This window comes from Falco punctatus (assembly GCF_963210335.1).
Source record: "Falco punctatus genome assembly, chromosome: 13".
Taxonomy (NCBI): domain Eukaryota; kingdom Metazoa; phylum Chordata; class Aves; order Falconiformes; family Falconidae; genus Falco; species Falco punctatus.
This window is the reverse complement of record NC_137593.1, coordinates 4,387,493-4,410,349: the sequence shown is the minus strand read 5'-3', so window position 1 is coordinate 4,410,349 and position 22,857 is coordinate 4,387,493. Positions and strand designations below refer to the sequence as shown.

The following is a 22,857-nucleotide window of genomic DNA, read 5'->3' as shown; positions in this document are numbered from 1 at the left end:
CAATTCTCATCACGAAGTTACTAGCAAGAAGGAATGAACAGTAATTGTGATAGAAAACAAGGTTGTAATTGTAACTTGTTTTTACCAGTACAAAATTATACACGTGAGCTATGTTTTGCTGTAACTGGGACTTACCTTTTAACTTGGGAAATTTTCAATAATGGAGCAAAGAAGGAAGTTGATGGACATTTCTTTGAACAGTAAACCTCCTGGAAATGTGGAGAGAATGTAATAATCAGCAGGTTCACGTATTTCAAAATTCTGTGTTCATCTGACAGTTCTTTCAATCATTTTTGGTAAAATACATCTGTAGCCATTGTGTAGTCCCCCCCACACCTGTAAATTATAATACGGAATGTCATGATTTATTTCATAGCATAAAAGCTGCTAAATGAATACTGACAGCACCATTAGCGTTCTGATCTTGAACTGAAGTGCAAGTCAGCTCTGCTTAAGTCATCATTCTCATGAGCCACAAATAAATGTGCAGTTAAATAGGGCACCATAGGTTAATCAGAGCTGAATTAGAAAAGAAAAATTAGTAAAGAAATGAGCGATTCAGGAAATGAAATGCTGAATCTCTTACTCTAACATTGTTTCTGTAAGCAGCAAATGCCAAAGACTGCAGAACACTAAAACATGTGCCAAATCCTTGATTCATTCTGAATGAACTAAGAGATACCAATATTATTTCAGAGCTGCATCCCATGCTCTGCATGCTCCCCCTACACCCGGTACCTCGCTCCCACTCTTGGTAAGCACAACTCCAGTGGGATCCACACAGCCTGGACTCCTCTCTGACCACCTTCTGCGAAGAGTCCTGGCCAAAAGTAAAGCAGAGAGAACCAAATTAACTTAGCTAATAGCATTCTTAATCTATCCCACTAAATATCTTCAAATACTGTTGTTCTGCCTGAAGCCCCAGATTCCCTGATACCAGGTTCTAGAAAAGAAAATTAATCCTTCTGCTCACACTGCAACAGGATGTTTAATTTGTAATCTTAACCTCTTCTGAGCTAATGATGATTTGTGACTGTTTAAATCGTAAGTCTACTTCTTTTTTCTGAAAAATCATATTCTGCCTCACTTGTTCCCTAATGCAATGCTTCCCATTTTCTTGTTCTTCTACACACTTAAACCGACTATTTTTTTCTATAGTCATATAGATACTACATATCATCCTTTTTGGAGGTAAACCCCTGGATGCTTGTTCCTAGAATCTTATGAACTCTGTTTAATTATAAATATTTATCATAACTATTTTAATACTAACCGCTGAAATCCTTTAATGTGCAGAGCTTGTTTTACAAAGAGCCAAGCACTCTGTACTTCTTCCCAATTTCCAAAAGATTTGAGAACAAGCCCCATTAGCAGAGTGCCAAACAGAAACAACACACTTCAAGAAGGAACCATTCCTTCTTAATGGGGAAAAATTTTTTTCTCTCCCCATATGTCTCATCCAAAGTTTAGACATTATTTGGACCTTTACTGGCTTTATCATCTGAGCTATTTAGTCCAATCTATTTTTCTGTCTGAAGGGATCAGCAACATTCAAACTAAAACATGAACAGCTCGACCTCCCAAACTGGTTGGTTGGCTTGTTCTTAAATCATCCAGAATGATTTCTGTAAGAATTTCCAGACTCAACAAGTGTAGTTTGTGTATGGCTGTTCATTAACCTTTTTCCTTAGGTGAACTCAGAGCACCCTGAAAGGGGAATATAGATATTTTTTTTTTTTTTTAATGGAGTTAAATCAAATCAACCTTCCTTTCCCCCCTTAACTTAAAAGAAGTATACTTCAGTAATTCCAAAATAACATACTTAAGCAGAAATAGCTGTTAAATAAAAAACAAACAACACATTATTGACATTCTGAAGTGATTTCTCATTCCAATTAAAATGTTTCTTTTCTCATTTAGAACGCCAAATGGGACTGTGATCAATGGAACGAGATGGCCAGTCTTCACTACTACTGAACAAAAATACTTGACATTAAATACCAACACTTCAGAGATACTGACAAAATTACAAGCTCAGCAGTGTCGATTCTGGAAAATGTTTTTTCCCAAAGTCATGGAAATGACAGGTAAAAATACTTTTCTAGATGATTTTCTATAGCTTTTATACAAGGATCATTTCCTTGATTTCAGTTTCAATCTTTACATACCTATTTGTAACTGAATTTCCATGATATGCTGGATAAAACTGTCCGTGCTGTGGTGAGGGTGAGCCCTGCAACGTGCCCTATGCGTCTGGCCATGGGCTCACCTCCCTGTAGCACCCTCTTACGTACTAGGACAAAACCTGAGGACAAGCCAAAGCCCAGGACTTATGTGGTGTGGAGCTTCTCTGCCCCAAAGTGCAGATGCAACCACAGCATGGGACATTTCACCCAAGAGTGCTGCAAATCTCTGTTCTCAGCCCGTCCCCCACCAGTGCCTGGCTCGGGGTTCCTGGAGACAACAGGAAAGACCTTGCTAAAGGGGGGCTTCTGGAGGCTTTGGATGTTCTCTATAAACTTCGTGTATCCCAAGTGCATTCTGCAATGTTATACTGGGATTATTTTATCCATTGTTTATGGGATTACATTATGCAGCCAGTCCACAGGGGATATGAAGTGCATCACTGCTGCCAGGAGGGGATTCTGTTCTACATCTCACATGAGAGCGCCTTGTGTTTTCTTTCTAGACAGTCAGTCTTTGTTGACAACCCAGAGACTTCAGGGTTTGCCTATGCAAAATAGAACTGATTTGCGCCCAACTGTGTATACAATAAACATATGCGATTTCACTGCCTAGAAAAGTATAACGGGCTGTTTGAAACTTTAAACTCAGTTGAACACAAAGGACTCAGGTTTTCTTTAGAAGCCCTATGCCACTGTTTTTGCAAAGCCGGCCCAACAGATGAAGCCTCTGTGCTTCTGGACTTCAAAAGGAATTGGTTTTATAAAGTGATTTTGCAGTTCTGGAACTGCATTCTGGAGAGGAGGGGGGAAATCTCATTTCAAAAATAAGATACACTTTTTAAATGTTAATTAGTTATCTACAAGCTTTCCATAAGATTCAGTTTGGATGTTAGTCTTAAAAATATGTAAACTTTCATGGTGCACAGATGATTCTATGTGAAATAATTTATTCTTTCCTCATTTGAGCCTCTAACTGTATTATGGCTCAACTTTTATCCCCTCTCCATTTTCTCAATTAAATCAAGAGAAGAAAATCAGCAGGTAAAATGAATAATTTATAAAGTATAGTCTGTGATTTTAAAATCACAGTATACCAAATTATGGATGGATTTTAGGGAGGTTTCAAAAATTCTGACAAGCCTGTTATGCTGAGCCAGGAGAACCAAACTATTTTACAGATTTCTTTAACCTGGCTGTGAACCCCTGTTGAGTAATGTGCATCTTACAAATGGGCTGTGCATCACCAAATGCTCTGTGGCAGATCAGAAGAGAGCACATCACCAGACAGAGTTCAGCACACCTTGGCAGGACAGCAGAGTTACTTTGCATGGTCCTGTGGTGTGAGGGATGATGAAGCAAGGCTCTGAATCTGCCAGGACTCACAAATACATCACTTAGCCATATTCAGTAATTTAAAACATGAATTTACATAATTTAATTAAAAGAAATTCCTGAGTATATTCTTAGCAAGAAGGAAAGAATAGTCGTGCCTGGATTCTAAGACAGAAATGAGACAAGAACATTATCAAGAAGTAGTGCTGTTTGGTCATGTACCCACATCTATCTGTGCTTGAAATACTATAACAGATATATATATTTTTTTATATTAGTTCCCTATACAATCTTATACAATTCTGACAGAGAAACCTTTAAGATCCTGCTTACAACCACCATATAAAACTTTATATTGTAATAATTCTTTTTACTGAAATATTATTTTGAATATCCTATCTCCTTTTATACCCAAAGGACAGTACATGCCATAAATACAAGTATTTCATTTTCTGAAGGTCTATCTCTTCTATTGCTTCTTCCACTGAACTATTTTTAGAAAAAGAAGGTTGCTTTAACATGATATGGTATAAGATGACAGAGAACAAGAAGTCAGGAAGATTCATGTTATCATTGTCGCAAGTTCTAGTTCAAGTAGGGTTCAGATAGGCAAAGTAGAATCTTATCAGGTAGAACTTGAAGAGGACAATCAAACCAACTTATTTTGGAGAAACTGCAAGGGGATTTCTCATTGTGCCATGTGGTCAGAGTTGGCATGGGTGTGCTCGGTAACAAACCACTTGTTAAGTTACTGGTCAGCTCCTAACACAAACCTTGCTACCCCCTGGAGGTCCCCTCAGCATGGCACGGGTGGCTCTAGATGCGCCCGGCACCTGAGAGAACCTGTTCCCATGACAGGCTGGGTAAGACAAGATCCTTGAGGCAGTTAAATATATGAGAGAGGAAAATATTTAGTCCCTGCCATCTTTATGGATAGATATTTTTCTTAAGCAACCAAATCAGGTACATTCCAAAATAAACAAACAAACAAAATTGTCATAGTTATGGATTGAGAAAGCTATTAAGGAAAAATACATAAGCCTCACACATTAACACAACAGTAAGAGCCGTGTATAAAATACTGGCCTTTATATCTCTAAAGCACTTTGTATGATTTTAGAAGATTTCTCAATGTCTTCTCCTCCCATTTCAACATATGAAAGTATAATTGAAGCCATGAATCAAAAGTTGTAGTTTTTTGTCCAGCTTGATAATAATCACTGGACAGCTCAACTGGACCCAGTCATGCCTTACGTGGGCTCTCAATTCCAACTAGACACGATTTCTACACAGATTTCAACCCTATTGCCAAGATACCAAGAATATACCCCGTTCGCCCTCACCCCAGGAGAAGCTGGGAACATCCAGTAATTAATATTTCATTCGAGGGCATGAGCACTGGGACAATCACAAGAACTTTTTCTGATGACTGCTTCTGAAAGAAACACACCAAAGGGACAGTAAATGATGAGTGACTCTTAAGTAGCTTTTAGAGCAATCATCTGTTAATTATAAAAGGAACTATGTTAGACTCAACCTCCTTTACACAATCTTTAATGCATCTAGAGCTCTATTTATATATGCTGTTTCCTGATTATAGAAAGTTGCAGGCAGCCAAGCTTTCCATTTATTGTTCCATTACTATTTTAGTGTGCCTAATACATATAATGGATAATTTTCTATTTTATTTGATGTTACTGCATCATATAACATCTATAGAAAAATCAAACTTCCAAGTAGGTAATATAAATATATCTTAAAACAACCCTAAGAAGACTTTGAATGTGGAGGCAGAGATAAGTCCAACCTATTGACCAGTGAATAACAAATTGTATTTGTTATGATCTTCCAAACAGTATGTGGATTCTATAGAGCTTAATATTCTTCTTACCCTGAGTATTTAAAATATGACTATTTGGAAAATTCACCATCAGAAGAAGCGGCCAGTTTCCACAGAGCTAGATGATGCGCTCGTTATACATGCAGAAAGGTGGACTACTCAAAAGTCACCTCACCTGCTGCACCTATCAACGGCGCCTATGGGCAATAAGTTGTGTGCCTTAACCCGATTTCTTTAACTCCAGTACCTTGCATTCCAGGCCATAGGAAAGATAACAGACCTTACAACATTTCATTTCCCAGAGAGCTCTCTTGACTTTTGGAAGAAGGAAATAAAGACAGAAAATTAAAATCTGCAGTCCTTAAAAATACATATTAAAAAATGTTCTGTTGTGGTTAAAAAAACATTGATATGCAGAGTGGGTAATTAAAGAGCATTGAACAGGGGTACTGAAGAATAGATACCATTTGTTTTCTTTTTTTCTGAACATTTATGTAGAAATTATCACCATGAGAATCTACAGCATAGATAAACTTGTAACATTTATCATATTAATGAAACAAGAAGTTTGCGGGTACCCACATTTATGAGCTGTTGAGGACAGTAAAATCAATTCTAACTTGTCATCCCTTATTAATTATACTATATCATAACAGCTATATGGCCTTTGTCCCAATCTTAATGTTAATACACAAAAATACATTTAAGATTAGCACTTTATTGGCACAGCTAGCAGTTCAACAAATGATGGTATGGAGATAAATTTAACTTTGCTATAATGCCATTAAAGTAAGGGCTGCGTGCCTGTGTGGAAAGAAAAGAAATGCCAGCTGTCTGCACCGACACTGCCAAAGAATCAAAAAACTTTTTTTTTTTTCCTCTGGTCTGTTAAACTGGGACCTTTCTGAGCAGTAAGCAATGAATTATACCTCAGTGAAGTCTCCCCTTTCCTCCTTGTAAACTTCACTGGGCTTTGCATTAGGCTAATCACTATTACCATAAAGTTTGGGCTTGCCTGAATGACTGCGCATAACAATATAACCTCACTGTATTATTAGCTGACTTCCGTAGTACTGCAGCACATTGTAGTAACCCACTGCTCTGAGCTGTAATTATCGGTCAAGTTGAATTCTCTAATCGTTTTTTTTTGCCTTCCAGCTGTCAGCTCATCTAAGTCATGGGTGGTTGCTTCAAAGAGATTGATGATGTTGGTGATAATGGGATGCATTGACTTGTGACTTCAATTTGGATCTTATCACTGAAAAAAAAAAGCAAACAAATGGGAATCCAAGTTCCTCTTTCAGTGTTTTCCTTCCCTCTTTTGTCTTTTAGATTCATAATGGTGGCTACTCTGAATTTCTTGTTGTCTGCTTTTTCTAGCTGACTCACTTCTTCACCATGATCTTTAAGAAGCACTGAAATGCCTCATAATTTATGCTCTAGAACATTGACTTTTAATTGAAGACGTGTATATTAGAGGTATTACAGTTTCTAAAGTCTTTGGGCAAACTTCAAACACATCTAAACCTGAATAATTAAAGGAGGAATAGGTGGCTACATCTTTGAATTAAGAAAGATATAAAGGCAAGTTCTTAGAGTTAGGAAAGTAAAATGTTGTGCACGTCTTCTCCCTATAGTCCTATGAGCTATACCAGCATTTACAAATCCTCTATGAGTTAATGGCAATTGTGGCCTGCAGAAAAAATTTAAAAGTGATCTGAACTTTTCTTTGAACTCTGACATAATCCAGCTTTTTTCCATCTTTGAACTGAGGGAGAGTGGTTAATTTTATCCCTATATTTTCTTCACAATTTTCCTTTTGTCTACAAGCAATAGTAGAGAACTTCCCAAGAAAAAGTATCTTGGTTTTATTTCTGGTCTCACTGAAACCAAGTAGTAATGTAAATCTCATTTCAAAGTCTCATTAAACTGCCATCTGGACTTCCAGACCAAACAGGTTTGGATATGTTGAGCTAAACTGCAGATAAGCAACCAAATTACTGGATGCTTCTCCAAACTAAATCTCCGTTTCTGTTTACTCTCTTTCCACAATACTTTCTCTACTGATGTGTAAAACACAGAAGCATTTCATTTTCACATAACCAGTTAAACTTGCAGTGCTGGCAGATCACAAAGGTGGGGGGGGGGGAAGGTGGATGGATGGATGGGAAGGGCCTGTGCTCTACTGCAGCAGAAGAACATAAAGTCAAAAGAGCATAAAGAAACCATGGAACCGTTATCTCATGGACACCATTCCCAAGTTTTTTTGGAAGCAAGCTATGTCAATATGGGACACCAAGTTAATTAGGTCCAGAATGAATAAAGTATTCATAGAGCATAAATGGTTTCTAAACTTTTTCTTAAAGTCTACAACCGATCCAAAATAAGCCACAGCATGTGATACAGCCTCCGTACGTTAACTTTCCTTTAGCTATTGTATGGGTTGTTCCTGCAAGGTCACTGCATTTCTCCCTAGCATTAATTACTTTTGGGACTGGAGGAAGCGATCCCTATCCTTAAAATACCCTGGGAACCTTGTAATATGATATATTTTTATTACTCCTCTCATCCTCACCCTTTGCCTTGATGCCCATAACAAATTTGGCAATAAATATTGCCCCGAGACACAGGATTAGTCGGCAAATGCTTTATAGACTGGAATGAAAGAGAAAAAACAAGATGGTTTCATGTCGACCCAGTGCACATTTTACAGAATCCTTCTCCAAACTTGCACCCCTTGCACTTCCAGCTTGCGGTTTGATTCCACAGTAGGGTGAAATCCTGGCCATCCATTCAAATCCATTAAAACTAACAATAACGCTGTTGCCTTGAACAAAGCTTCGATTTCACTATATCTTTACAAGCACTTATCTCAGTTTGTGTATCATAGTCTTTGGGGTATAGAGGTTTCACTGTGGGGTATACTGAACCAAAGTAATATTTTTTGTGATTGAAAGGAAAAGGTGGCTTTAAAATGATGAATTTGATGAACAGAAGTATTACCCCAAAGCAAGAAGCCCATACATAAGTATATTTATTACCCTGTGGTGTGCCAGAATGATACCTTTGTAGTCCTTCCTTCCTGGTGTAAAGATAAAGTGTTAATCACCGAATTTTTAGTTATTCCAGGTTTAAGAAAAGAGGCAAAAGACCGTCCTATAATTTATTTGGAGCAAATTACATTGATAATCAAAATTATTTTTCAATTAGCATATAAAGAGATTCAAATTTAGATTAATGTAACCCATTTCATGTTTTACAGGAAATATTGATGAAGCAGAACGAGAGTGGAAAGCAGGATTCCATCGCTGGAACAATTACATGTCAGACTGGAAAAATCAATTTAATGATTACACTAGCAAGAAGGAGAGATGTGCAGGCTCTAATTAATATGTTTTCCCTTTCCAATATGTCCGTATTACTGTTCATCAGGCAAATATACAGGTAGCTTTCTAACACGTCTAGCATTAAATATGTTATGCACATTAAAAAAATGTTATGGATATAATTTTGATTCCCCAGATCTTTCATTTATATTTTACCTCATATCTCAATAAACAATATAAGGCATCCATACCCTTTGAAGCTTCAGTGGGTTAAATAGGACTATAGAGATTAAAGTCTGAAGATTAGTGATGTACATATTATAAACATTAGCTGCTTAAATTCACACTTCAAAGAAACAATGTAATCTGTTACAGAAAAATGGATTTTTTTTAATAGAAATAGCAGTGTTTTACAGTATTGCTATGCAAAACAATTGGTTTTGATCTTTAACTTCAATGCCACAGCACTTAAACCTTTCTACAGACATAATTTAATTGACATAAACATAAAGAGATAACAACTTTGCTGGACACACCAAATGATACCTGCTTGTTAGACCAAAAAGTTTTAAGACTGCCATTAAAGCCTGAATCATTGCTGTTTTACAGGCAAATCTGTAGGACAAAGCCATAGCAGGAAAGTGTTCAAAGTATGTACTGAAGGTCTAAGTCACTGGCAGTCCCTGTACAAGCACAATAACTAAACAAGCCAGAAAAACTGACACCTCTGCTGCTATCCTCATTTTTCAAGGAGTAAAGAGCTACATATTCACATCATGAACTCACAGCTCTCCCTGGTCAAGCACCCACTGCCTTCAACTGGTAAAAAGTCTCTGCTATGGAGTAAGCTTCAGCTGTGATGTTTTTTTGGTCCTCCAAGTTGCCTCTTAGTTCGAGGGACAGCCTCATGTTTACCAGAACACGATGGATAAGTTTTTATACCTGCAGAAGAGCATTGATCTGCACATCATCAGGTTCATCAGAAAGGAGCCCTGAAAGCCCTGCTTAGCCAGCCAGCTCTCAGCACCAGGGTGGGACCTGGCCCCGAAGCCCTTGCTCCTCCTGAGGGAGGCTGGGAAGGGAACCACTGTAGGGAGACATTGTGACCTTGGGTAGGAAGGACCCAGCTCTTTGACTTGGTCAGGTGAGCTCTAGTTGGCACACAAGTAAGCATCTTCTGCACCTCTTCCTACCTAGTTGAGCTGAATCTATTAGAAGTTTTTTTTTAAAAAAACAACCAACCAAACACACACCCCCCACCAAAACCCTTGGATAATTCTTCTTCCTAATTCTCAGCTTCTGGATAAGGTTGGAAGTTGTATGCCTGAATAACACCTTAATTGGCTGCTTTTTACTGGCCCAACTGGGAAGAATAAATGCCAAAAATTTGATAAACGTAAGGATTATGTAAAAGCAACAACCCATCTCATAAATAAATTATCCTGAAGCTTTCTGTAAATGTAATAGCATTTCAGTGAATCTATTTTCTGTTCTGGTGATTGCAAGCTCTTGCAAAATTCCTTCTCAAATTGAGTAGACCGAAGAGATCTAGATAATGAACAGAGAGCATTCTCTTCCTGGCAATCATTTTGACCACAGAGGATACCTACAATTAAAAGATTTATTTTTGCAGAAAGGCCAAATTGCGTGAGAGATGATGGCTTATCATCTTTTCAGTTATTTCTAAGAGAATGCAACTATTTCCTGACTAAATTATGGAAAACCACCTTTTAGCACGGTATTTCCAAAGACTAGAATTAAACCTACACAATCAAAAAAACTGGTCATTTTTGAGCAAGCTGATTAAAACTTGAAATTATCTGGGATTGAAAAGCCCCCATTATGCAGCACTTCATGTTTATACCACAGGTAATTAGCTCATTACATACATTAGCACAATTACTGCTATTAATACTTGCATGGAAAGCTGTATCAGTTTGTGTTGTATTGAGTTTTTATTGGATATTCCTCCTGCCAGTGATGAGCTACTGAAAAAAAACAACAGCAAACCAAGCAAACCACCACCAAATGACAGAAATATGAGCTTTCTGTCCATCACTGAGCCAGTTCTGGCATTGCCCATTTTGTTTACATGGTGTGCTTCACAGACGTGTTGGCTGCCAATCTGCCACAGTGAGCCTTGACAGCACCAGCAACAAACACCTAAGCACATTTAAAAACACCATTTGTTTCTTTTGATATCCTCCTCTTAGCTATATTTCACTATCTATCTGTCTAATCAGCCTAATCAAGGGAGAGGAAAAAAAAAATCTGAGCTGATTAAAATGCACAAATAACCTTTGGGAAGGGCAGGTTGCAAAGCATTTTAGCAAATGTTTGGCTAGGGAAGTGTGCTTTGTCCGTGTGAGCTGTGAGCCAGGCTGGGAAAGGTCTGCTGGAAGACTAATATCCTTTCCACAGTATGCACACCGTGCCTGTGACGTCCTTAAGAAGGAAAAAGTATGGAAGGAAGAGAACAGAAAAGCAGAATAGAATAAAGGTTAAACCACTTTTTGAAGTGTGGTTTTACTGATTTTCTTGGTGTTAACAAAATTGCTACCTTTGTATTTTTTCATATGCTGCAAAATGATATCTTCATTTATCATTCATATGAAATCAATATATCATTTAGTCATATATTCATATCCCACACTTAATGCAGAAACAAGAAAGCCTTAAGTACTTGGATGTAAGTGTCTAAAGTAATGAAAAGTGAAAAAAGACCAGTCCCTATCATGGGTAGTTTCAAACTAAAGGTCAGACAAACATAGGCTGGAAATTGTTTGAGGATACTGTGTTACTGCAAAAATCATGATTACATATTAGAGGGATATCTCACCCAGACCTCACTGAAGATGTAATGCTGCTTCTTAACGTTTTCTTTTGGCTCAAAAAAGGCAAGAAACCAAGATTTCTGTGTGAAACCAGCGAAAATGTGTTGATTCTTCTTTACTATTCTTGATATCCAAAGCAAGAATTCTGCATTTAGTCCCAGAGTTGCTGAAAGATTAGAAGAAAATGAACTCCAGTGCCAACAAAAACGCTGGCATTAAACCAGTTGTCATTAGGCTTATAAACTAGCAGCACACTGATTAAATTACAGACATTTCACACATATTTTAGAGAGAGTCATGAGATGAGTTGAGTAAAAAAAAATCCCAGCAAAACTGTGTTTAATTAAAATCACCAGGTTTTGCATTTTAAATGTTTTGTGTAAAGGAGTTTGGGTTAGATAAGCATTATGTGAGTGAAATCCCACCTGTGCTCCTGCTGCAGTATCAGAAACTGAAGGAGCTGGGATGTTCAGGGTACCTGGTCTGGGCAGCCAGGTCTAGGTCTAGGTCTAAGGCTGGTCTGCAAAGCTGGACTGACCAAGGTTGAATCTTTCTGGCTTTGTACAGAGGCTCTCAGTTGTCTCTAGCAAAATGACACCCCTGCAGCATGTCCAGGCTTCCTCCTGGTGGCAGATTTTACACTCATAGCTTGGATTTTTGGGATGGGTGCTCAGGCTTTGCTGTGCAAAGCCCTGGCCATCACTCTAGGTTTGTCATACTGATAAAGCCAAATCTCTGTTTAAGTGGAAGCCTGGATTTTTGGCCGCCTTTGGTCACTAGAGGCTCAGGCTATTTATAGAGCAGAGATTACTCTGCTATAAACACATAGATATACATGCCCAGTTTAGATCTCCATGAATAGACAGCTCCTATGTGTCTCTTAATAGCTAGGGGTGGAGGCAAGTCTACCAGCTCATAGTTGGAAAGGTATCTTTGCAACAGAAGGTCTTTTTCTTAATTATTATTCTAAGTAGAGTGCTGGGGAGAAAATTCTTACAATAATAAGAACTGATGGAACTGGCAGAAAGATGTATACATATTTCATGATGTATAAGCTTAATATGACATCTGTAGGCCTCTCTGATGTTCCTATCACAACAGATCATTAGCAAATGGTCCATTGTCATATGCAGATATCACATAGACTAATCTGAACATAGCATTAACAGCAGAGAAATATATATTTGTCTCCATCAACACGATAATGTCGTCTTCTCAGGCTTGATTATGGTTCATGTATTTCTACTGGCTCAGCACCAGTTCTGCAACATCAGCAGCAGCTATTTAGAGGGACATAATAAACATCGCTGTACTTCAATTACACCTGCAGCATGTCCAGCTAGTAAAGAGCAGCCAGCTCTGCCACGGCCACATGCCAGCCTGTGCACAGAGGGCTCCTGCCCTAACTTCCCCTCCAGGGGAAAAACCCAAGGAACAAAAAAAAAAAAAAATCCAGAAAAAAAAGCAACCAAAAGATAAGATACCAGTCCCTCTAAAAGAAAACAAACCAACCAAATAGAAAGAATGCACCAATCCCAAAATAAAATCAAAACAAAACACAAGGTGGGGGGACACCCCCAAACCAAACAGACCGTAAAACCCCTGCACAAGCACTTCTGTCCCAGAATGATCAACAACTAAAGGGCTTACTACTGTACACAGAGGTACTAAGTATGCCAGTGTCCCTGTTCCAATAACTCCGGCCAAAAAAGCCTCCCACTGAATTGCAAAATAAGTTTAGGAATTTGACAGTGATTCAGAATGTGGGGTGAGGAATGAGACTGGTGGGTTTGGCTCAGGCTTGGGGGCTGCTATGGAAAGCGGTGGTGCCAGCTGACTACTCTCTCACTGGCTTTTCTCTTCCAACCTGTGGAACTACAGGCGCTTGCCAAAACCTCTGACTGCTCCTGGCCAGCCAGCAAGCCCAGAGCCAAGCACCTGTGTAACAGATATGTGCAGCTGTATGTGTTTGCCACAGCTGATCCATCTGTAGTCCATGTCACATGCCTGTTAGTTTACTCTGGGTGGATTGGGAGCAAGAATCCATTAGGAAAAAAAATATCATCAAAAAGCATTCCTGGCTACATTGCATATATTTCTCTTTCTCACTGCTTTCTTCTTATTTGTCATTATCTAAGTTTCTAGGTGGGTTTTCCATTGCTAGGTGATCGCTGCTGTATAAAGGTGAAGAAACTTTTTAAAAAAAAAAACAACCACAAACCTCTAGCAAAATAGAAAATTTTAAACTATTTCAATTCTGCATGTTTGGGATCTCCTAGAGGTATTTCACAGCTGTGTGCTCAAGGTCAGTGTTTAACAACCTTGACTCCGTTCTGTGAGCTGCGAGGCCCACTGCTTTAAAACCACGTGCCCCTTGGAGAACAGGCAACCATGCATACACAGAGACAGAAACACAGGCTCGGCAGCAATGCCCCTCAGACGTATGTTCCCAGGCTTTGCAAGCAACATGGAGGCTTGTGCGTTACTGGGTTTGTATTTTTGAAGTGTATCTTTTTGGTCTATCCTGAAGAAGAAAGTGATCCCAGGACTTTCTGATAGAAATCAAGACAGCCAAATTAGTCATTCACAGTTAACAGTTCAAAAGCTTTTACTCTGATTTCAGTTGTTTTAGGACCAAATTTTAGGAACAAACATAATTAGCCATTTTGAAATGCTTCATAAGACAAGATAATTCCTTCCTGACCCCTGCTGAAATCTTGAAGCATGAATACTGATTATCTTGTTTTAGCGCGTAAACCTTCCAGCGTTTTGTTGATAAACTAGATTAGTTGCACTCATAAAAACTTTAACTCATAGACTTAATGACTACGAAGCAGTGATGTGAATCTACAATTAGAGCAGGTGTGAATTTTTGAGAGGGTTTTAATTGGATTGCAGGTGAGATTAAATAAGGCTTCCAGGCATGTTGCAAGCAGAAGTGCTGGGCTGGAGGAGGGGCAGGTTTAGCTGCATAATGATTTCAGTTAGTTTGGGGAGAATTAGGAGGAAAAATGAAGCTTAATTCCAGCATAGGGTCTGTTACACAAAAGTGGATGACGAAAAAGTTTCCTTCCCGATAGCATCGCAGCAGCTTGAGAACACAGAAAGGCTATGGCACTCTGTCTTTTGGGATTTACTGAACCTGGTCATTACATATATCACTGTCTTTTTAAAAAATACTGTCGTTCTTGTCAGGAATCTGGAGATAGCCAGGAAATTATTGTTGTTTTAAAACTGAAAAGCATCTAGTCCCTCCAAACCCACCTATTTGCCTGGAAAAGAACACCAGCTTCTGGTCTTTTCATTTCTGCTCCATTTTAATATCATGCCATGGTTGCAGGAGCTAATGTTTTAGCCACTATTAATAGAACAATGTACAAATGGTGTAGGTGGTTCTTGCGATTTGGGAGTTCTGTGGTTAATATCTTTAAAGTATTTATAAAGTCCTCAGTTATACTGAGTAGTGGTAAAAGTCTGTAGGCAGAAAGCAGTTATCTCCACACCTCTCAATCTTCTAAATTAAATTCACTCTTGCAGCACGTCTAATCACTTCAGGGTACCTCATCATCCTCTCTCTATTACAGGCTATGCAGCACCATTTCTTACAAAATAGATACATTTCAACTGAGTTTTGAGACTGATCTTATTTTACTATCTCATACGTGAGACAATTAGGGTATTAACCCAGAAAAAGCAGCAAGAGATGTGACTGATCATTTATCAAGAATTGTTTAGAAAGTAATTCGCAAGGACCTTATTTAGAACTGCGAGAACCAGCTGGAATTGCACATCCAAAGTAATACTTCTGAAATATTAAACTTTTCTCACTCACTAATTAAGAGCTACAAATTTTATAGATACTGCTAGCTGAAGCTACATCAGTCATTAAATAACTTTAACCATGCCTCATTTTTCCTGACTTAAAGCACATGTATTTAACATTTATTTTTTTAATTATGAGTTAGAATTGCAGAAAAGTGTTCCTTAGTTATCTTTCAGCATACTTTTTTAATCTAGATGTTCATCCCATTTCATATTTCATTTTCAGTGCTACAATGATTTGGATAGTTGTGGATTTTCCCATGTCTGCTCTCTAAAAGAGCTTGATCTTGTAGCTCTTGCTGCAGGTGTAATTCTTGCTCCAGGAATGATTATTACAAACCAAAACTGCAAGTATATACATATGTACACCCAGGTGCCTCCATTCAATAAGACTTACACCATCTCTGTCTTTGGGAATGACCTCTGCACTACCAGTTTTAGACCACAGGGTGACTTTCAGTTAATTAAAGTTCTGTCATTGCCTTCAGCAAAAGCATAAGAGCTCTTTGACCAATGTTTTCTATCTTTATTACCTCCCAGATTACTAAGTATTTACTGTTTAAGAAAACATTACCACACCTCGGAATGTACTTTATTTCACAGATTTCTCTTAATGACAATCTAAACGGAAGAGTAAAGCTATGAACAAATTGTATTTACATACTCCTCTTTACAGAGGAAAATCTCTTAAATGCCAACTAAAAATGCCACTGATTAACTTACATGTTTCTATTATTTTGCTAATGAATGAACTCTGAAAAATGGAAGCAGAAACCAAAACTATCCTCTGCCAATCCCTGACAAAACTGGCAGTGTGCCTTCAGGTCCTGTCCTCCCTCATCAAGGCTCTCAACAGATTATGTTAATTGTACCATAAATCTGATCCACTGCAGCAGTTCCCATCCTTACCCACATTCAGATAGTGTTATGCATTATTAAAAATGTTAAGATCAATATATCCAAGGTCTCCTTTCTGAAAAGGGGTACTTGACAACCCACCACTACAGGAGCTCCCAAGCCTGTGACTATCCCCTGGGGGTCCAGAACTGCAAACAGGGATCTTGGTCAAAGCTCAGCCTACAGGTCTCTACCTTTACTCCAAGAAGCATCTGGACTGGGTCTGAGCAATGCAATTTGACAATACTTCAGAGCAAAGAAAGCAATAAAGAAAACCTTGTTGAATTTCCTTTCCTATCCCTGGGCACAAAAATGCCAGATTAATGACCTTAGCTACCTCCAACAGTGGTAAGGCAGCAATAGCACAAGGTTTCTTTTAAGGTTTTGTGCTGTAGTCAGGAAGCCTAGAGTACAAATGGTCTTACCTGCTCCTTCCACCCAGTTAACCTCTGGCTAACCACATCCCACAGCGTCAGCCATAGCAGGAGTCAATGTCTGTAGCACAGTGGGCTGATGAAACGAGGACTGAAACCTTCACTCAGGCAGAGGTCTAGCTCTTCTGGCAAGACAGTCCTTCAGGGGACAATTGGGAACCCCTGGATCCTCATTAGCTCTTCACTCATTCCATCTGACCTTGTTACTGGTGAGGCAGGTGTGCTGTAGCACAGTAATAGATGGTCTTCTGTCGGCAGACTTTTGAAGCCTTTTGGATAAGGGAGGGAATAAAACTCACTCAGAGTGATGGGGATGACTGATGGAGGTTTTAATGCAGGCTGTCACCCACTCCAGAATAAACTATGAAATTTAAGTTGATATAAGAACAAGCCTTATGCCAAATCCTAGAAAAATCACGTTCTATGTTAGTTTTATATTCCCTTGACCATGTAACCAGCTGCTGTAGCCTGATTTCCTTTGTTTCCCATTGGTGTTACAGTTACAAACTCCCAAAAGCTAGAATACTGGTAGTGCAGTCGGGCTTTACAATGCATTTGTGGCATTTGACATTAATAACTCTGCATTTATAAAAATAGACTAGTCCATTAAAAACCTTGTTAATAACGGTTCTAGCAAAGCATACATTGCCTAAAGCAATACAATTATTGGTCAATAATTCCTCTTTAGCTGTCTCTATTACTACCACTTTGTTTCAGCACTTGGCTTCTTACCCTTTGATCTGCTAATTATCTTTTTACCCTCTGATCCTCTTTGCAATTCGTTGGCAATTTGATCCACTAATTACAGTGCCCACATTCCCTATTTTCTGTAGAATGTGCATATTTTCTGACCCTCTTCAGCTTTCTTCATACAAATACTTGCCACCTTTTTGTAGGGTATATCTACTGTAAATATATATTTTGATACAAAATGTTATAATTAAAAGTATCTTTACACTTTCCTTGCAATCCTTTGGGCTTCATGAAAATGTCTTAATAGTTTGTCATTGACCTAAATTTTGATGGAAATGGGCACTTATCTCTGCTAAATTCTTTGGCGCTCCATCTTCAATTATCACAAATGCTTAGATTTTTTTCAATTGTTAATAAACATTGATTGTATTTCTATCCTGGAGACTCTATTTAAAAATAAGCACAGTTTCTGCTATGTTTTGGATATATATTATTTTAAAAAAGCATTTTCTGATATAAGGCTTTTCTCACTTTATGAACACATGACTCACTAATTACTGAATTTTTTGCATTTCCAACTTCCTAGTCCCTTCTAAGGCAGATGTAGACTTTCAGTGTAACCTCGATATGTTTTCAAGTGGTAGGATTTTAGGAATATAAACTCAGGCTGTTAACTTGTACAGTGCAGAAATGATAGTGCTATGGGAGGGGGGCACTTCTGAGGCTGGGAAGCAAAAGTTTGGCAGTTGGAACACAGCCTCAGTGTTTGAAAGCCAGATTTCATTCATTTACTGTGATCAGCATATCCTGTAAGAATTAAAAACAGTCATTTATTCTACCGGGCATTCTCTGACACTGCGCTAAAGGCAGCTATGTAGCTGTGCACGGCAGCATCTGCTTGTGAGGGAAAGTGGGGCAGCATGAGAAAGAGGTTTACACTCAACATGCATCAGTTTAGGATGCAAACCGGTGCCACAGGCTGCCCTTTGGAGATCAGTGGGGGATGGCTTCCCTCTGGGCAGGGCAGGCAATTGTGCTGACCCAGGGTCTGGGAGGAAAGGGTTGGCTCACGTCAGAGTCCTTTGCCCTCCTCCTGGCTGACCCAGGCCCACCGTTCCCATTGGGATGTGCCGTGGGTCAGTTGAGAAGCTGCTCGCTCACACACACCCTGTTCAGTGCAGTGCTGTGGTTTGACAGTGAAGTTGGTTTTGGTGTTGTTTTGTTTTGTTGTTTTTTTTTTCCCCTCTCACTTAAATTATCCATTTTGCAAACTTTGCAGCTAAAAGCCTGCAAGCTCAGAAGGGATGGCAGTGGTTCCTCCTGCCTGCTTCACGCAAGAAAGAAACTGAGTGCACACTGGGTCTCTTCAACGTTTGTGCAAAAGAAGGACACACTCATTTAAATCTTGCCCGTTGGTGTTGTGGGAATTTATCTGTTAATATTTACCTACCTTTTCAACCTCACAGTGAGCAGATTTAGGTCAGTACTGAGGGCTTGGGAAATCTCAATCGATAAAGCATAGCAAAACACATACTCTACGATTCTAAGTTTTATTCAGTTTTTATGTGGCACTTAGCTGCAAATGCTCACTTAGCCCTTTGGCCAAAGTTACCAGCTGTTTAAAGTAATGGTTTTGTGGTGTGTCCACTCAAATGAACTCAACAGTTTCTCATTCCAGAAGAACCTCTACAGAGTTGCCAAATAGCTATCATTAATGCAACATTTTTCTTTTTGACCTCATTTCTGCTTTAAAAAATGATTGATTGAACACCTCCTTTCTTGTATAAATAATCTTTGCAATTTTTAATATAAAGGATTCATTTTAACTTCTCCAGTGTAAAAAAATCTGTCATTTCTGTACATCCAATTCTTTTCAATCAGATTGCTCTTACAAACTATGAGGATCGCAAGGGCAAAATACATGTTACAGAGTACAAGTATCTTCTTTTACAGTCCAAAGGAAAATCTCCTAAGAGATAACATTCTTTGCTCACAATTTCTAAACAAAAGTGTGCTCACTGAATACAGTCCTGTCTAATCGTATTGACTTATTCTTCCCTTTTCCCCTTTTAGACTTACCTGATAGTGTATAAGATGCCATTTTTCACATTAGTTCTTAAATAGCTCACACTTCCTTGCATCACAAGGCACTTAACAGCTTTTCAGTAATCTGATTGTTCAATTGTCTGAATATTTCCTGACATACAAAAGTGAAGTACAAGATCAGCTTGAAATATCTTGAAATACAGTAGGCCATTTCACTGTAACTGAAGCAAGTAATGGAGAATTTGTAAAATAAAATGTAAAGAAATGAATTGTGGTTTGCAATAAATACGTGTACTGCTCCAAGGGTGTTTTTGTTTGAATTATGGAACTTCTCATTCATTGTTTGGGACTCAGGACTTAGCTGCTTGACTTCACTTTATAGTCCCCTAGCCAGGTATCTTAGCTGCTTCTGAGACACACTATAATTCAATACTGTATGGAGAAGCTCAGTTCATTGATTGATTGTAGGACTCAGAGTTGCCAAACATAACCAGGAAGGTGGTCAGAACTGCTGACGACGTAGTTTTTCTACAGTACCACCTGCATTACGCAGGAAAAGTTTTTGCTGTTTCCTTTGGTGTAACTTGGTCTCATCAAGTACTCCAGCCAGAGAAGCAACACCACCAACAACCAGATTATGAAGTTCAGCCCTGGATTTGTGACTAACCTGAGATGTACAATAATAAAAGAAGAAACTCATTAATCAAGAAAGTCTTCAGAGAGAAGTACCATTTCCTCTAGTCAAATAACCTCTCTTTTGTGTGTGTCTGTTTGTGTAATGCTTATCCCAGTCAATATTTAGATTATTAAAATCCAGCAAGATACATAATGTGAAGACATACATTTTTTTCTACAGCAGAATTGAGAGTTCACCTGACTGTGATCCAGTTTTAATCCAAATTCACATAACCAAAACAGTTCGGTAAATTTCCTTTGACATTAATTAACCTTTCTCACTAATAACTAAGTAATCTCTCTGTTTTCCTTTCTGTGCCTCTAGCAAATTGCATCAGGTAGCTTTCACTTACTCATGTATTTTCCCCCCTTTCCTTTTGATTTCTTGCTTTTCCTCTCCGAGTTGTCCGGGCTGTTGCACTGCTTTGGGCTGGGGTACAGTTAATTTTCTTCACGGCGGCCGGCACTGGCCGTGTCTGGGGTTTGTGGCGGGCACAGCGTCGATAACCCCGGGATGCTCAGTCCCTGCTGAGCAGCGCTCACACAGAGCCCAGGGCTCTGCTGCTCCTCACCCCACCCCACGGCGAGCGGGCTGGGGGGCGCCGGGAGCTGGGGGGACCCTGCCGGGACAGCTGACCCCCCTGACCCCAGGGTACCCCAGACCATATGGCGTCACGCTCAGCATGTACAGCTGGGGGAGAAGGAGGAAGGGGGGACGCTGGGAGCGATGGCCTTTGCCTTCCCCAGTGCCCGTTATGTGTGGAGCCCGGCTCTGCTGGGGATGTACATAAAGACCTGCCTGCCCATGGGGATGGTGAATGAATTCCTTGGGTGCTTTGGTGGCGCACACAGCTTTTGGGTTACCTATTAAACTGTCTTCATCTCAACCCACAATATTTCTCACTGTTACTTTTCCAATTCTCTCCCCCATCCCACCGGGGGACACTGAGCGAGGGGCTGCCTGGGGCTGAGTTGCCAACTGAGTTTAAACCAAAGCAACTGTTATTTGGTGTTCTGGAACTTTAAGAAATCTGAAGTATTCCTCTGTATTGTTTTGCTTTATCATAAATAAACAAACAAACAAACAAACAAACAAAAAGACAAGGTAATTTTCCATAATGGTTGCCAGCCAGGGTGTTCCCATACACAGAATTCAGCTGCAGTTCATTTCTTAAAAATATCATTCTGTCTTTCCTACCACTCCAAGTTGTTTATAACTATTTAAGCTTCAGGCTCCTAGAGCTTACCTCAGCTCTTTTGTTTGCCTTTTTAGCACTGAGAAGCAATTAAAAAACAAGATTTCAAGAAAACTTTATGATTTTATTTTCAGTCATCCTTTGATTTCATTCTCTACTTTTTGCTGCAATAGGTTCAATATTTTGCACTAGAACCCTCATCTAAAGGTGACTGAAGTCAACGAAAACCTTTCAATTGAAGTTGGTAGGCTTTAAAGTGAACCCTATTTTAGCAGCTGAGCCAGCCCCTACTCTTTCAACAGAAGTCAATAACTCTTTCAGCAAAAGTCAATGTACAGGTTATGCTTTGAGACACACACACAGAGACACACCAACTCCAAAATAATTAAGTGTATATTTATAACTAAGATGAATGTATGGGTAACAGCACGTCACCCATGCCCAGGAACTGCAATGCTTTGTTGACTATGACCTTCATCACAGGACGATTTAGAAGAGAATGAGATGCCAAATTCACTTTTGTAGCACACATAATGTGTTCTTTATGGCTGCAATGTTTAGATATCCTTCCTTTTTTTCTTCCTGTGCTTTGTAAGCAAGAAGCATTACTTGAACAAGAGGTCTTTAACCTCATCACAGTGGGTTTTTTTTTTCTTATTTCAACCTTCTTATTCATTATTATAAAATCCAGCGACTCCGCTGCCCATGCCTTGCGGTGCACTGATAGTTTGCTTTTTGATGAAGACAGATGAGCAGGATTCGCCAAACAGAGCCAGGGCTGCTCAGTCTTGGGGTCTTATTAATGTATATAAATACCTGAAGGGAGGGAGCAAAGAGGACAGAGCCAGGCTCTTTCCAGTGGTGCCATGGGACAGGACAAGAGGCAATGGGTAAAAACTGAAACACGGGAACATCAGGAAACTTCCTTTCTGTGAGGACGACCAAGCACCAGAACTAGTTGCCCAGGGAGGTTGTGGAGTCTCTGTTCTTGGACTTACTCCAAAGCTGCCTGGACAGAGTCCTCAGGAACTGGCTGTAGGTGACCCTGCTTTAGCCGGGGGTTGGACCAGATGATCCCCAGAAGTTCCTTCTAGCTTCAACCATTCTGTGATTCTGTGAAAGATGTCCATTAGTTCAGTGCCTAAACACGAATCATATCAGAGCTGAAATATGAGGATGTGGATCGTCTTTGAAGCCACAGTAAACTGATTATGTGGTGTCAAGAACCATAAAAAAAAAGGCATAAGTCATATTAGATTAGGTTCCTCATATGCTATGGCGTTCCCAGACTGTGTAGCACCCCAAATATCATCAGCTTTTTATCAATTTTTTAAATGTCCTTGCTGCCTTATCAAGCCTCTTGTCTCATTCTTCTTTGCTCTCCTATTTCTATAATAAGAAATAAACGTAACTTTGTCTGACCAATTTCTCTGAACTGAAAAATAAACCTGTAACTTGGGGCATACTTGGGAATGTTTACAGATGCTCAGTAACCCCGTGAAGACTCTCATGTTCCTTTGAATTTAATGGAAGTTGACACTGAATTCAATGAAGTGCGAATTTCCCTCTCAATTTC

The 22,857-nt window shown here is 39.2% G+C and overlaps 1 protein-coding gene across 1 annotated transcript in view; it reads left to right on the top strand.

Annotated features, from left to right (window-relative positions):
* The window catches only part of BCHE (butyrylcholinesterase), a 48,964-nt gene extending 29,247 nt beyond the window's left edge, over window positions 1-19,717 (top strand). Inside the window, exons 3-4 of the mRNA XM_080409561.1 lie at window positions 1,921-2,087; window positions 8,621-19,717. Coding sequence (XP_080265687.1) covers window positions 1,921-2,087; window positions 8,621-8,748 — 295 coding nt within the window. The 3' untranslated portion in view covers window positions 8,749-19,717. The remainder of the gene's footprint in view (window positions 1-1,920; window positions 2,088-8,620) is intronic.
* Window positions 19,718-22,857: the final 3,140 nt, after the last annotated feature.